Genomic DNA, 15,921 nt, shown 5'->3' on the forward strand with positions numbered 1-15,921 from the left:
ATTCTAAACCAACCCCAAGCATTACCAAATACATAACGATTACTGATTATGATTTTGCCGTTTTACAGAAAAGATGATATGAAAGACAAATACCATTAAAAATCATAATTAGAATATTTATAAAATTTTATTAGTCTAGGATATTTTAATCAGTTTCAATGGGTCCATGAAAAGTCCAAAACTCCTACTATTTATTTTTTAGGAGCACTATAGACTTTCATTGGTTACTCTAGTTTCTTGCCTTTTTCTAACAAGAAGCAAAAGGTGCAGATACAATGATCTTTTAAGAAATAAAAAGAGGCCCATTAATAAATAGTTGTTCAATAGCAGAAGCCTCCCTCAAATATCTCTATCCCCAGCAAATTCCTAGGCAAACATGATTAATCTCAGATCTTTTGGTACAACTACCAAACACCATGCTAGCTTGGTCATATAACACCTTCAATTAGAGAATTACAGCCATGGCTATTTCTACTCACTCGATCGCATCTATTCATGCTTTTCCCTGTGTGTTTCACTCATCCCAGCCGTAGTTCAGCTATCAAACCCAACCATTATTTTATGGTTATCAAATGCAGGAATAGCTTAACTAGTGTACGTTACCAACTATTACGTACAATCTTCTCTCTCTCTCTCTCTAATTAGAACATGAACTACTCGTGTGATGGTGGCTTCTGGTTTCTAACGATGGAGGACAGAATGACCGTTTTATAAGAGCTTTATAAAGCCTAAAGAGCGACCCACTTTAAGCCCTCACTTTTCACCACCTTCGATCCCCACATAGCGTGCTTGTCATGTGGAACAACTATTCCTTGCACCACAGGAGAACAAGTTAATTAGAATATCCATCCCTTAATGCCATTCCTTCCAACCTCAGTCTTCACATTATACCACCTTATTCTGGTTTTGGTGGTGGTTCCCCTCAAGTAACCTTAATCCCTGCTTTAACCTCATCACTTCTCACCCCCTATATAAACCTCTCACCATTCTTCTTGATATCCATTACTCCAAATCCTCCTTGTTTCTCTCTCTTCCCTCTTCTTCAGCTATCGACAAATATGGGGAAGGTTTTGTTGTCTGGGGTTCTAGTTGCTCTAGCTTTTGCATTTGTTCATGGCGTGCCCTTCGACGACAGGGACCTCGCAACCGAGGAGAGCCTATGGAACTTGTATGAGAGGTGGCGGAGCCACCACACGGTCTCTCGAGACCTCGAGCATGAGCGATTCAATGTGTTCAAGGAGAACGTCAAGTTCATCCATGAGTTCAACAAGGAGGGTGCAACATTCAAGCTCGCTCTCAACAAGTTTGGCGACATGACCAACCAAGAGTTTCGAAGCTGGTATGCCGGCTCCAAGGTGCAGCACCGCAGGCTGCGCCGCGGCCGCCCGCATGGCACCGGAAGCTTCATGCATGAAAATGCTCGTGATCTCCCTGCTTTGGTTGATTGGAGGCAGAAAGGCGCCGTCACAAGCATCAAGGACCAAGGCCAATGTGGTAAGCGAGCTCCACCTTTAACAAATATATATAGTTAAGAATAATATGATCAGTTTCAATTATGACAAAATATATCTATATCTAAACTCTGTATCATAAATTGTTATACATCCCTATAGAGAATTATCGTGCTTAAATTTTTCATCGTGTATTTTGGATGGAAAATAGGAATTATGATCTCTTGCCATAAGTAAAATTATGATAAAAGATGTGATATATAGATAGGTATATCGGTATGTATCTAATGAATACTACTCTTATGAGTATTAGACAATTCAATCGTATTTTATTTATAAATTCTTCGACCAAAAAGTTCTCATTTTAATAGCTATGTGACTGTTCTTGTTGATGATTTAGGGAGCTGCTGGGCATTCTCGACGGTGGTTGCTGTCGAGGGCATAAATCAGATCAAGACGAGGGAGTTAATCTCCTTGTCGGAGCAAGAGCTCGTCGACTGCGATGACCGCGACAACAATGGCTGCAATGGAGGTCTAATGGAGCATGCATTCGAATTCATTGTGAGAAATGGAGGTATAACAACAGAGGCTGAGTATCCCTACAGGGCCAAAGATGGAAGGTGCGACGCTTCCAAGGTAATGAACAACAACTAGTCTTCAAAAGCTGAATAGAGAATTCTTTTAGATCTATTTTGCAAAAGAATGAAGACCAAGACAAAAACTTCTAATATTAATTGAAAGCTACATAAATACTTACTATGATATAATAAATATACACGGACGTTAATCTTTGACAAAGTACAGCATTCCAAAATAACACACTCAATACGTTTTCCTGCTTCCGTTTCAAGAATTTATGATTAAAATCCAAGGAAAAAAAAAATCCAATGCGACTTCTTGGATTGATCCATGCATTTGTTGTAAGATTATTCATTGCGATTCTTAGGAAGAAGAGTTTTTTTTTTTTTGCAGGAGAATTCAGCAGTGGTGACGATTGATGGATACGAGAATGTTCCTGCCAACAATGAGGCAGCTCTCATGAAAGCTGTGGCTCATCAGCCAGTATCTGCTGCCATTGAAGCAAGTGGTACAGCTTTCCAGTTCTACTCCGAGGTTCGTGTTCCAAATCATTAATTTTGCAGTGAACTTTCAAACATAAATCTACGTCCGTAATGTTACCACCAAGTTTGTATACACCCAACTGGACCTAATTTAACTTGGGCTTATGAACTAGAGGAAGCCCATATCTGAGACTCATAATATTATTGCAACTTCATTTAGTTTTTGGCTTTTAAGGATGTATGCTTTGTTTTGACTGGAGATTTCTATGCTTCTAAGCAATCTCCTCTAATTTGATGGCAGGGTGTTTTCACCGGCGCCTGCGGCACAGATTTAGACCATGGCGTCGCGATCGTTGGATATGGGACGACCGAGGATGGAACTAAATACTGGATTGTGAAGAACTCATGGGGACCTGAGTGGGGAGAGAAAGGCTACATCAGAATGGAGCGTGGCATCAGGGCCAAACATGGGAAATGTGGCATTGCAATGGAGGCTTCATACCCCATCAAGACATCCCCTAATCCTTCCAAGAGGGAAATTTCCAAGGATGAACTCTAAGATGATGGTGACCTAAGGAATGCACATTGGAAAGCCAGAAACCATTTCGGGATTTATTTTTCTTTATCATCTATGTCATATATGTTTTGTAGTAGTTTGAAGGCAATAATAAATTTCTGATTCTAACTTTAGAACTCTGTTTATATTCATCTTGTTTTAATTGGAAGGCTTAAAGGTAGTTCTGTTAATCTCAGTAATGTGGACATTTGCAAAGTAGATGGGAGAAGAAAGAAGCATCAAATCCATGTACTGATTTCTCCATGAGGTGGTTTAGGGGTCCTTTGGGATTTATGAAGACATAGAGCTTAGGTGATGTTATATTAGCCTAGGCTGCATTGGAGAGGTAAAGTAGCCTTATTTGGTTACTATATGAAGAAATTGAAATAACCAGCCAAATGTTATCCATAGACAAACAATCTGACATAATATGTTTATGCATATATGTATGCATATCCGTGTGCACATGCATGTATGTATGTATGTGTGTGTGTGTATTTGTGTGTATGTATGGCTCTTCTGCCATGATCTTAAAGATACTGTTCGTACGTAAGCTTTCGATAGATGCATCAATAGGTCTCTCGAACAACCAGTCAAGAAGAAATTGCTTCGAAAAATTTAAAATCTTGAAGAAAATTGTTCAAAATATTGTAAAATTTATATAGATTTTAAATTTGAAATACCTTTTTACGAACTAGGTTTCACTAGGTCGTCGGATGTGGTTTAGCCCTTTTATCACCCCTAACCAACTTTTGACTTCCACCCTGGTAACTATTATTGGACCCATTACATGCAGCTGTAACTTCAGGATGTATATGTCATCCTTTATGGCTACATGTCATATCCATTATACTGCTTAATCTGAATCTTAAAGTTCTAGCCTTTATTGGGTTGTTCTAGGCTCGATGACAACAAAACTTCTATACTTGTTCTCTTTCAATATTTTATCTTGATCCTATAAGATATTCTTCTGAGTTTTCCAAGATTGAAGCTACTCAAAATCTTAATTCATTAGCTTTATGCATCTCATTAGTTTACCATATTGTGGGCTGATATTTATAGATTTACCAATGCAAAAAGACAAAATGACAAATTAAATAATTCAATCAAAATGGGACATGTCAAATAGGGCACTTCAAAAGCAGGAGTAGCGCAGCAAATAGAGTTAGTTGGCCTATAAATTCTCTAATGTTTCCAAGGAACAAGTTGGTCTCGATCAAATTGAAGCAAAGAACAATTTGTGCTGCTGGAATTATGGAATCTCAGTAATGTGCTCTAGGATGAGATGCCTCATAGATTGCAACCCAATCAGCAGACTTATGTGCTTCTTCTTGTATGAGACATCCTGACCGTTATATTCGTTGGATAACCATCCACATATCTACCAAGCAAAGATTACATGCTGTCTCCAGGAATGGGCCTTGACACCATGCAGGCAGAATATGTGGTGGAGGGCTCGGGTTGTATCTTCTGCACTAAAGAATGATCGGTCTCATGATGTCGATATCTCAAAACACCCCGAACTCCCTTATCATCCGCCTGTATAAATCTCGAAGCAATCATTGTGTGATAGAAGGTGAATCCTTTTCGGATACAGCTTGGTGGAACCTTAATTATGATGTTGCCAATGTGACTTACTTGGCTTACTTGGAGTAACAAATTTAAATGATGCCGTAACACCTTAGAGCCTATTTGTATATTCCTACAGAATTAGGCTGAAAACTCTGTAGGAGTATGGCTTGTTGGCCCATATAGCTTGCATTCTTTGAAAGTTTATCTAAATTCAGCTCAGATCCTAGTCTTTGGGTTGCATAAAAAAAAAAAAAAAAACTATGGAGGAGTTTTTTTTTTCCCACAAGATTTGGATTGGATGAAGTTTGATCGATACAGAGCCATGCTTAAATAAATAGTTTAATCTACGAATCCTACAGAATTTTTAACCTAATTCTATAAAAATAGCCGAACATGCCTTTGATGGGACTTTCAACCTTCTTGTGGTCCTTCAACATGATGAACTCCTAATCTACTTTTTTTGCGGTGGCCTATGAAGCGACTTCTTGTAGTAGCAAGTTTCCCGAATTCTCGGCACCATGTCTGAAATCAACGAAGCAACGGAGCGAGCTTGGATGTCATGAAGTGACCATATCAATCTAACTTTGCGCCCTAAGCCAATGATTTTGTTTAACGGATGTGTAGACTGACGTAGCCTTAGCGAGTGCTAATGATATAACCCTCCGATGATATGGAAAGAAAGTGAACAAAAGAAGGAAAGAGGAGATAAAAAGAACCAGAGATCGCCTTCATCAAATTTTAGCTAGCCAGGCATCCATCACCTTTTCATACAATTTAAACTAAACACAATTAAGAAAAATAAAACATCTGTGTCCTTTTTTTAGGGGTTGACATGGCAAAATTATACCGCCCGATGATAGATACAACTAGAGAATAAAAAAAAGAGAGGATATTACGGAAAAGTGCTGAAATAGTTTGACGTAGAAAAAATTCCAAATCACAAAGCTAGCTACAAAAGATGCCATCCAATCTGCTGCACTACTAGCTTCCTTGAAGATGTGTTTTTACTTCACATATCTCTATGGATACCGACTAACCGAGCAACCCAACTAATAATGGTCTTTGAATCTCTTAACTTTTGCAGAGTTCAAGATAAAAATGATGCAAACAAGTCCTTCTCAAGTAAGGTTGGACATAAGTCGGGTTAATCGTGACCTGATCTGATCCGCTTAGACTAGATCTAACTCATTTTGGAGGATCTATGAGGCCGGGTCAAATTCTAAAATTGAATCCATTCCATTTTTTGGGTCGGGTTTGGGTTTACAGAATTCAGACCCAACCCAACCTGATCTGTTTGAATTTTGGGTTTCCAACTCTACAACTCGACTCGAACCAAATCCGGTAAACAATTTGGGCCCGAAAAAGCCCGCCCCCAGATTGTTTTATAAGTTATGCCTTATGACCAATGTGCATGTCCTGTATGCGAGGAGTATTTTGCAGCTTGAGTTTATCATTCCGATTCAAAACATAGAATGATTCATACAGTTTCATTGTTTGGTTTTGAAGGCTTATTAAAGAATAATAAGCATTTGTAACAACAAAGTAACAATTGAGCCTCGAAAATGCCTAAACATGAAGGCATGGGCTATTCCCCAGATAATCTAGTTTGATGAGTACTGCATATTATTTTTGCAGCCAGTCATTCTCATCTGGACCTAACTCAGGCTCGAAATTTTTTAGGTTGGGACTGGATTTTAGCAATGGACTCGATCCAATCTTCCATTAGATTTGAGCCTAGGTCCAACATTAGAATTCAAACAAGAAACCGAGTTAGGTGGGAGTCGCCCATGACTCGGTCCAATCCAACTCATTTAATTGCACCTCAATCCTCGAGCTCTTCTCAACCAAGGTGGAGAAAGAAAGAAAAAAAAAAAGAGAAGAAAATTGAAGATATGGAACGGATGGGAAGCCCTTGCAGCAGCGAAAACGTTTTTTGACCTTGAAAGGGCAAAAACCCTACGTCCTCCCTGATTGCCTACTCAATCCCCAAATGAAGGGCTACAGGCCCCGGTCAGCAGCCGGGACGGCCTCCTGCAGGGCATGCAAAGCCAAGCAGATGGCAGCGCAGTCCGTGACTAGGGGAGGCAGCCATCGGGCGGTAACCATCAAAGGGAGCAGCGGCATCCCACAGGAGGACCCACCCACAAAAGCCTCCAACCAAATAATGATGGGCGAGGCCCCGGGCGATGACAGCATTGAGGTGCCTCCCGAATGACAAAAGCGAAGAGAGATAAAGAAAACGCAGTGCCGCCTCGTGCACGCACTGTAATAATATGCTTCCGTGTGCGCTTCTTCAACGACAGAAGCCAAAGAAGCATGCATCCAGGGAGGGGGGAACTCGCCTGGGCTTAGTCCCCGCTTTAAAAGAACACACGGATGGAATGTTTGTTATGGGGAAGAACCAGGACTAATTTAGTAAGCTCCTAAGCCACTGAGTGTGTGGGGTTGTGGGGTTGTGGGGTGGTGGGTTCGCAACAGCATGGACGTAGAACCTACAGCCCATAAAGTGATGATGCCTATGAATGATGCATGATATAAACAAGTTTCATGTTTGGGGGATTAAACAAGCAGTGGGATTGGAAATCGCGTATAAACAAAAAGAAGGAATGTATGGAGATTTCTTATAGTATATACTTAAAAGTAGAGAGAGAGAGAGAGGGGACAGGGGCGTGCAAGTAACGAAGAGACGCACGTGGATTAAGGGGCTTTGGGAATCACGTGTCGGGGCGCGGCGGTCTGACGAGAAGAACCGGGGCACATGGGCCGGGCTGGGCCGGGCAGGGGCAGGGCCCGGCCGTACACGTCCTTCCTGCTTCCTCGCATTTATCCGCCATTATCTTATGAGAGTTGATAAAGACACCCCCGCTTTCTTCATGGATGCACTCCAAAGCACACTCCTCTCTCTCTCTCTCTCTCTCTCTCCCCCCGAGTTGGTTGCTGGAAAAAGGCAGCGTACCTGTGACATGCCCAGTCATTGGGGGGAGCTCAAGGCAGCTTGGGAGGCATATTCTAACAACAACTTCCATCTAAAATGAAGAGCGGAGCGGCAATGGCCATCTAATACTCGGAGATATCCATATAATAGCGAGAGATTAAGATTCATTTCAAGTTGCTCATGTGTATCGGAAGACAAATAGTGCTGCAGACTATATTGCTTTCTTCACTACTTACCACTTGAAAGAAGTCATTTGGACATATTTTGAAGCCGCCCCTCCACCCTTATGCTTTTTTTTTTTTTTTTTTCTCGATTTTATGGATTGTACTCACACTAGAGCAGCATTAACAACTCTTGTACCATCAAGAGAGTGAGAGAGAGTGTGCGTTATTACGGGATTGACAATCCCACTTAAGCGGACATAAGGGAGCTGTAATGATATTATGCGTACTCATGTTCTGCCTGATTTAATATTGGTTTCTTATTAACAAGTAGTAGCAAGTGGACAACAGGACAAGTGTAATGTATGTTCATAAAAAGATGAATATGAAATTTAACCAGTGACTCTTAGAAACTCAAATAACCGGTGACTCGGTATTGTAAGTTTTAACCTTGTATCTACGCTTCGCAGTGAGAATTACATAAAGTTATATGTGTCCATTTATGTTGATATATTGGCCTAAGAAGGCCAACTTGGTCTACATCAGTGATGGTGAACTTTCTATTTATGAATTACTATATACAATAAACCATTTTTTTAAAATCTTCCATATATTTTGAAGTGAGGCTATAACTAAGAATATCAAGTAATTTCTGCAGTTGCCTCTGAAAATTTAATGATTATTTTTGTGTTAGTTTTTCCTCATTCCCTTTTTTTAATTTCCAAGCAATCTTGCATGAAAAAAATAAAACTAATTGTATTATATAATCATGTATTCATCAAGCTAATTATATTATATATACAATATCATGTGTTCATCACGTTTAGCTTTTGAAATTGCAGCTTGACCTATTGTTGGTGCCTTTGTTGGATGGGAGAAATCAACCATGTTACCGGTCAGATAAATTCAAGAGCATGCCACCGGACCCAAAAAGATTGAGTAGTGATAGTGGATCCTATTATCTTGAATTATCAAAAACTTTCATTACTAGAATGCTGCTCACTCATAGAAAAATGGTAACTAAGAGACTATTGGTCTGCTCTTGAATTACTCCGTCACTCGACCTATTCTCCATTGATGAGCAAGGTATTTCTTATATATTCGGCCTACTCTTAAATCATTTCCCTCTTACTTGGCATGCTCTACATTGGCTAGTAAGATGTTTATTAGTTGTAATCACTTGGCCTACCTTGGATATGTAGTGTTATATGGCATTTACTTAGCCTACAAACTTTTGCTGTTGGTCAGGATGGGAAAGACGCTAATGAAGCATTAAATCACATAGACAAACCTCTATTTGTTATCTTTGAAAATGGACTAATCAGCTATGAAGCAATGGATCATGTAGATAAAACTATATTCTTTACCTCGAAAGCTAACTATTTAGTTATGAAGCATCGAATCATAGAGATAAAATCATGTTTCACGTGCTTTCCTATGTGAAACCTATACCATAATAACCGAATATTGTCCACATGTGTGCCAACTGGAGGTGCAAATGGGTCAGGTCGAACTGGGTCATGAATGACTCCGATCCAATCCGGTTTCGTGTTTAGGTCCTGATTTTAGACCCAAACCTAACCTAGTAGAAAAATTCTAAAAAAATTGCTGCATGCGATGTTGTAGCAGGGTGAGGAATGAATAAAGGTGCAATACTAATGCCTTATATCATTCGCTCCATCTGCACCTTCTCGGCCTGAAGCCTCACTTTCTCATCTTTTTGTTATGATTTTTCTATCTGCAAGTTGCACCAACCATGCCAGAACCATGAGCATCCTTTTAATGCGATGGATGAAGAACGTAACGAAACAAAGCATACAGTGGCTGATTTAAAATTGAATTTCCAATGCTGTTGAAAAGTTGGGCAATCAGTGTTGGACTATTCGGATACTGGTTAGGAGGAAAAGTACACAAGTCTTTCTGTTTGCTCTCCATCTAGTCAGCAAATGCGGATGCAATTTTTTGAGTTCTCTGTTACTTTTAGATTTTTTTTTTCTGTTTTTGAGTTCTTTGCTGCTTTTAGAGATTTTTTTTTTTTTGAGTTCTCTGTTGCTTTTAGAGATTTTTGAGTTCTCAATGTGATCATGATGATTGTATATGGGGTTTAGATTGGTACGTTGATCTATCAAGCATCTTAAGAGCACATGAGATACATATGCATGAGTAGAAATACAATCATATTCACAAGTGAATTGTAATTTTACCTTGAATCCTTGACCTTCACTCTGGATGCTATAACAATGAATTTAATGATTCATAACTGAAAACACTAGCAGAAGGAAGAAAATTCTAAAACACTTATCCCCTTCAATGGTTAAGTCACAAATCTGAAACCAGGTCAGCCACAGGAGACTTTAAGGCAATTCAATGTCTTAATCTAGCAACATAATTTCATGGTTTTACCCATGCATTGAGTGTGAACTTTATAATATTACAATGCAGCAATCCAATCTAGCAAACTAATTAACCACTATAAACTTCCAAGTTCAATAGAAATAATACTGTATCATGGAAAGTAAAGAAAGCAATGTAACCTTTTTTTTCCCCTCTGTATATAAACAAGCTTCTACAGTCCAACGATCCATTTCACAACTTCGACCCAGCAAGTTCACAGTTCTGCACGCCAGTTTTCCACAGCCTCATCACTATCACCAGTCCTAGCTCCTGCTCTTTCCTTTCCCGGTCTCGTTGCCTTTTTTTTTTTCCTTCTTATCCCAACAAGTGTCATGCAAAGGCAAAAGCAAAGCTGCCTTCTCATGCCCGTTGCCATCTTTGCCGACGTCTAAAAGGCCATGGACCACCCTCGTTGCATCCTCAGCGGCTACAAACGCTGCAAATGGTGGTGATGACTCGAAAGCACCTGATCTCGTTCTCATTAAACTCCAGATATGACCACTTCGATCCTCTCTGATCCTCTCTCTCTCTCTCTCTCTCTCGATCCACCATTCTTTTTTCTTAAAAATTCCAAGCCATTTGCTCCTCCGACTCCACCTCTTCCGGTTGCGTGTTCATTCCCCGGGAAAGAAGCAGGCGCGGCAGGCAGGCGAATTCCAAGGCCTGCCCCATTTCGGTGCAAGACAAGATACCTTTCCACATCTCCTCATCAAAAAGGAGGCGCGAGGACGGCTGCCAGAGGCATTCTCGTAAATAATCCACAAAGCCAGTGGCAAACGTTGGCGGGCCCCCTACCTATTATGGTAATCCCCGTTCAAATTCCCTGCCGCTTCATAAATAAACACCACCCGTTATCCTTTTTTTTTTTGGGTACAGGTCTTACAACCCTTTCTAGAACATTCTGTCGAAGCAGTGGGAGACACCGCGAGTGCGATATGAGAAAATAGGTGTACATTTAGCTAGATAACAGTGTTACGTACTCCGTTATATATATACCGCGGGGGAGAAAGTCCGGGACCGTTACATCGCGGGTCGCAGGGCGTGTTTATAACGTGCGCCGGCACGGCGCCCCGCATTAATTGCCCACTCCTCCGCTTCCCGGCCGCCCCCCTCCCTGCCGTTCTCTCTCTTGAGCCTCCACATCCTTGGACGGAAGGAACCCCTTCTCGCACGCCGGAATACCGCTCTCTCCGTACCGCCGAATAAATCCCCGGGTCTCTCTCTCTCTCTCTCTCTCTCTCTCTCTCTCTCTCGCGAAGAGGAGTCGGGAGAGATTTTGGGTTGTCTGAGCTCGAGAAGGTGGTGGTGGACGGCGAGATGGAAGGGATGCGGGCGAATATTCTAGATCCGGGGGCGGCGGAGTTCTACCCGACGAGCCAGTTTGCCCTCGGTCAGCCCCAAATTTACTACCCCTACCCACCTCCACCGGCGGTGCCGGTGTACCCGCAGGCGTCACTGGAAGAGTACGTGAGCCCGGCGTGGGTGGCGGGGGACGGCGCGGCGACGAGGGCGGTGGTTCTGAGCATGGTGCCGCGGTACGTGGGGGAGGCGGCGGTGCGTGCGGAGATGGAGGCCTTCGGCGGGGTGCGGGCGGTGGAGATGAGGTCGCTGGCCGTCGACGGGATCGTGACCGTCCACTTCTTCGATCTGCGGAGCGCGCAGTTGGCGGTGGCGGAGATCCGGGAGCAGCACGTGCGGCAGCAGAGCCTGCTCGGGCAGCAGTACGGCGTGCTCGCCGGCGGCGAGATGGTCCTGATGCACCCGCCGATGGGCGGCCGGGGGCTGATCGCCGGGCAGGCGGTCTGGGCCCAGTTTGCCGCAAGGGGAATCGACGATCCCAACCAGGGTTCCATCGTCGTCTTCAATTTGGATCCCAACGTCTCCTCGCTTGCTCTTCGAGAAATCTTTGAGCCTTTCGGTATGAAAGAGAAGAACTTTCCAATAATAGCATCGACTAAATCGATAACCACCTTTAATGTTACATCCATCCTTTTGAATAACATCCATATATCTTTCTTATTGCGGAAAAAATCCTACTTTATCAACCTCTCGTCGGCTCGTCTCTTTCACTTTCTTCTTGGGTTCAGCTTTTCGACTCAGTTATTTTTGTTTAATTTTTTTTGTTTGTATTATTTCTGAGCTCCCTCTCTATGTCTTGTTTTGTTGTGTTTTTTTTGGGATTATACATATGCATACTACGAGAGAGATCTTTCTTCGGAATGGTCTCTGTCGCCTTCATCTCTCATTATGTTTTCTTTGTTCTTTATGGGAAAGAGCCTCCGAGTTTTCCCTTTCAAGATAAATTCGTTTTATTTGCAGGAGCTGTGAAAGAGGTGAAGGAGATGGGCTCAAGACCACATCACAAGGTAGCGGAGTTCTTCGACACACGCGACGCCGCTCGTGCGCTCTCCAAGCTCAACGGCAAGCACATCCTCGGGAGGCGACTCGTGCTTGAATTCTTCAGACCAGGTGGCCAGACAAGAAGGTCCGGTCGATCGTCTTCTTTCTCTGATTCCTTCCAATCCTTGTAAGTTGCTTCTTGTATTAACTCTTCCAGTTATCGCGCCGGCAGCAATTACCCGATGAGGAGCTCCGGTCACCAGGACTATCCTCTACCCCCGAGGCTTCTGAGAGGGACCAGATGGGTTGAAGGCAGTGGAGGCGCTCCATCGCCAAGTGGAGGGAGCGGGAAGGGAGTGGTGTTGCTGAAGAGGCCCGGCACCAACATCGCAAGAAACAGTAATGGCGGCGACGGTAGCAGCGGCGGTGGGAGGAGGAACCAAGGTGGCAGCGGCAGCAGCTACCAATCGTCGTCGTCGTCGTCATCACCATCTTCAAAGCAGCAGCAGCAGCAGCAGCAGTCGAGCAGGAAGGGGTGGAAGAATCGTCATGGGAAGAACGGCGGCGGGGAGTCGAGGTTTCTGTTCAAGGAAGTGGAGGAGACGGAGGAGGAGGAGGAGGAATCCGCATCCTCTTGTAGAGATTCCAGGACCACCGTCATGATTAGAAACATCCCCAACAAGTACAGGTCTCCACTTGCCTCCCCACAAGCATCCTCTCTCACTCTCTCTCTTTCTCTCTTAGTACTCCTTTATTACGCTGTTTCAATACATTTGGGTGATGGGTTATAATTGGGGGGCCGGTGGTGCAGTCAGAAGCTGCTGTTGAACATGCTTGACAACCACTGCATTCACTGCAACGAGGAGATTGGCGAGGGGAAAGAGATTGAGCCCTACTCCGCCTACGACTTCGTCTACCTTCCCATAGATTTCAAGTGAGTAGAGCGAGTTATTTTATGATGCTACTTAGTAAAGGTGGCTTCTTTCCTTCTTTTTTTTTCTTTTTTTCTGCGTTGCTTAGATTAAAGGTTTTGTTTTTTATTATTAAAAAAAAGAAAAGACCGACCAAAAGGCTACGCCCAAATCAGAGAAAAAGGAAGGGCAGCAGGATGCTGGGATGAAGCCTGGTAGATGCAGAAATAAGCCGAAAATAGCAAGGTAAAGAGGGGGTAACCCAAATGGAAATGGAGTGGCCTAGCAAACACAAAAGGAGCAAAGTGGGAAATCATAAGCTACCGGATAGGAACAGTGGAGATGGAGAATAGCAAACCCTAATGGTCGCAGACTTTGGAGGATTGGCATGGAGAAAGAAACACTAGTGGGAAAAGACCCATCGAAGCCCGAATGACAGCAGAAGACGTCGAAAATTAATCAGCAATAATATTTTATGCATCTAAAATAAGCTGCGTCGCATCCCTTTTCTTCTCTCACATCACAATGGAAACTGAAAAGCAGCTTTCAGATCAGAAATTGTTAAAAAAATGGTCAAAATAGTCAGAAAATCTGTCTTTTTTCTTTTTTTAATAGGAAAAAGAAACTATAGCATCGTTGGAGAAGAAAATATGGCTTGAATTCTTTTCTTCTCCTTGGTTGAAAAGATCTCTAAATTCCTTTCTTTTATGTAATTCAGCAACAAATGCAATGTTGGGTATGGTTTCGTAAACCTCACATCTCCGGAGGCCGCATTCAGACTCTACAAAGCCTTCCACAAGCAGCCTTGGGAGGTCTTCAACTCCCGAAAGATTTGCCAGGTTACCTACGCTCGGTTGCAGGTAATTTCTACTAATTGTAACATAAAATTATTTCTTTGTAATACTGGACGGTAGAAGGAATATGGAAAATGAATTACTTCATTTTTTTTCCTTTATATCTCGTTAATCTTGGAACTTCGGATTTTTCTTTTTTTTGGACTGATGGGTGGTTGGGGTCAAAGGGCTTGGAGGCGCTGAAGGAGCACTTCAAGAACTCCAAGTTCGCCTGCGACAACGACGAGTACATGCCGGTGATCTTCTCCCCGCCCCGCGACGGCAAGCAGCTGACCGACCCCGTTCCCATCGGCGGCCGCGGCCCCGTCACGCTCACCAAGCGGGTCGTCGACCGGATCCGCCGCGCCAGCGAGCAGCTCGCCTCCTCCGAGACAGCGGCGACGGGGGCGCCGCCACCGTCTGACGGCGGTGGAGCGTCATCCACCACCACCTCGACCCACGCGCCGTCTGACCACGCCGAACAGGACGACGACGACGACGACGTCGACGTGGGAGCAGGCGGCGAAGAGGAGTGCGGCAGCGACGAGACCGGTTGCTGCCTCCTTTCCGAAGCCTTCCACGGCCTATCATATAGCCAAGACTAGACCCGGCCAGTCGTTGTCCACTAAGTGGACGCATCTCAACTCCCAGACGTTCGCTCAGCTTCAGCTCTCTCCCTCTCTCTCTGCGTGGCTTCCCTCCTCGTATTGAGAATTCAAAGCTTTTATGGAAGGGCAAGAATGATGCGCTTGATTGTATCCAGTATTCGAAGACGATGATGATGTGATTCTTCTTAATTACACTTCCCAAGTTCAAATGGAGTGGTAGAATGAATTCCAGCATCTCTTCCCAACTGGTGTATTCATCCTTTACTCTTCCTCTCTCTCTCCCTCCCTCCCTCCCTCGTAGTAATTAATTTTATGTTAAGCGTAATCTCGAAGTAGAAGCGACAAAGCTTCCATCAAACGCCGATTCGCTGCGCGCAGATGGCCAAAGTCTGCGGCTGAGGGAAGCCGTCTGGTCAACTCTGTTGACGGTTGCTCCTCCTCTGGATGGTGCACGTTAGCAGCGCTCCCACTGTCCTGCTAGCATGCGCGTGGACTCAGCATATCCTCGGGTCGATGGGGTTGCTTTGACTGCTACTGTTGAAAACAGACATTACTATGGAATTAAACTGAATACAAATATCGACAATGGATTGATTCACTAGATATGCTACAAACTTTGGAATTAAACTGTCTGTCGACTCGCCGTAAAATTAAAAAAATCCGAGTCCTCGTGCGTCCACCCATTAAAGAATGACCCGTCCGAAGCCTAATGCGCTTTGGACCAAACGACTCCAAATTACGAGACGATGTCTGCGTAATTTTATGCGACAGATAGTATGAGGAAGGGCAACTCCCACTGCTTTATGTTTATATTGCAGTAGCAATACATAATGTTCAATATTTTATGTGTAACAAAACTTGGTGCTCAGCAGATTACACCCGAAACAAGTCTCTTGTTGGCTACGGTATGCTTGCGAGGATCTATGCACCTTGGAAGTGACTTGAAACAGCAATAGCACCTGTCAATGAGAAGAACAACATAATGTAATTAAATCTAACAATATAAGTCACACTACCGTTTTAAGCTCTCTGTTTAAATGTACGCATGAACGTAGCTAGAACATTCTCATTCTCTTTGTGCATGCCCTCTGGCTATTGC

The 15,921-nt window shown here is 43.3% G+C and overlaps 2 protein-coding genes across 2 annotated transcripts; both read left to right on the top strand.

Moving 5' to 3' along the window:
* Positions 1–3,266, top strand: LOC120104613 (thiol protease SEN102-like). Its single transcript, XM_039116057.1, has 4 exons — positions 1–1,494; positions 1,852–2,087; positions 2,424–2,564; positions 2,814–3,266. The coding sequence occupies exons 1-4, from the start codon at positions 1,059–1,061 to the stop codon at positions 3,069–3,071; spliced, it is 1,071 nt and encodes a 356-aa protein (XP_038971985.1). The 5' UTR covers positions 1–1,058; the 3' UTR covers positions 3,072–3,266.
* Positions 3,267–11,442: 8,176 nt separating this feature from the next.
* LOC103713560 (protein terminal ear1) lies at positions 11,443–15,030 on the top strand. The gene is made up of 6 exons (XM_039116061.1): positions 11,443–12,048; positions 12,450–12,615; positions 12,703–13,158; positions 13,282–13,404; positions 14,100–14,241; positions 14,403–15,030. Exons 1-6 carry the CDS (start codon positions 11,448–11,450, stop codon positions 14,817–14,819), a joined length of 1,905 nt encoding a protein of 634 aa, XP_038971989.1. The 5' UTR covers positions 11,443–11,447; the 3' UTR covers positions 14,820–15,030.
* The last annotated feature ends 891 nt before the right edge of the window (positions 15,031–15,921 follow it).

Source organism: Phoenix dactylifera, unplaced genomic scaffold, assembly GCF_009389715.1.
Source record: "Phoenix dactylifera cultivar Barhee BC4 unplaced genomic scaffold, palm_55x_up_171113_PBpolish2nd_filt_p 000046F, whole genome shotgun sequence".
Lineage (NCBI taxonomy): Eukaryota > Viridiplantae > Streptophyta > Magnoliopsida > Arecales > Arecaceae > Phoenix > Phoenix dactylifera.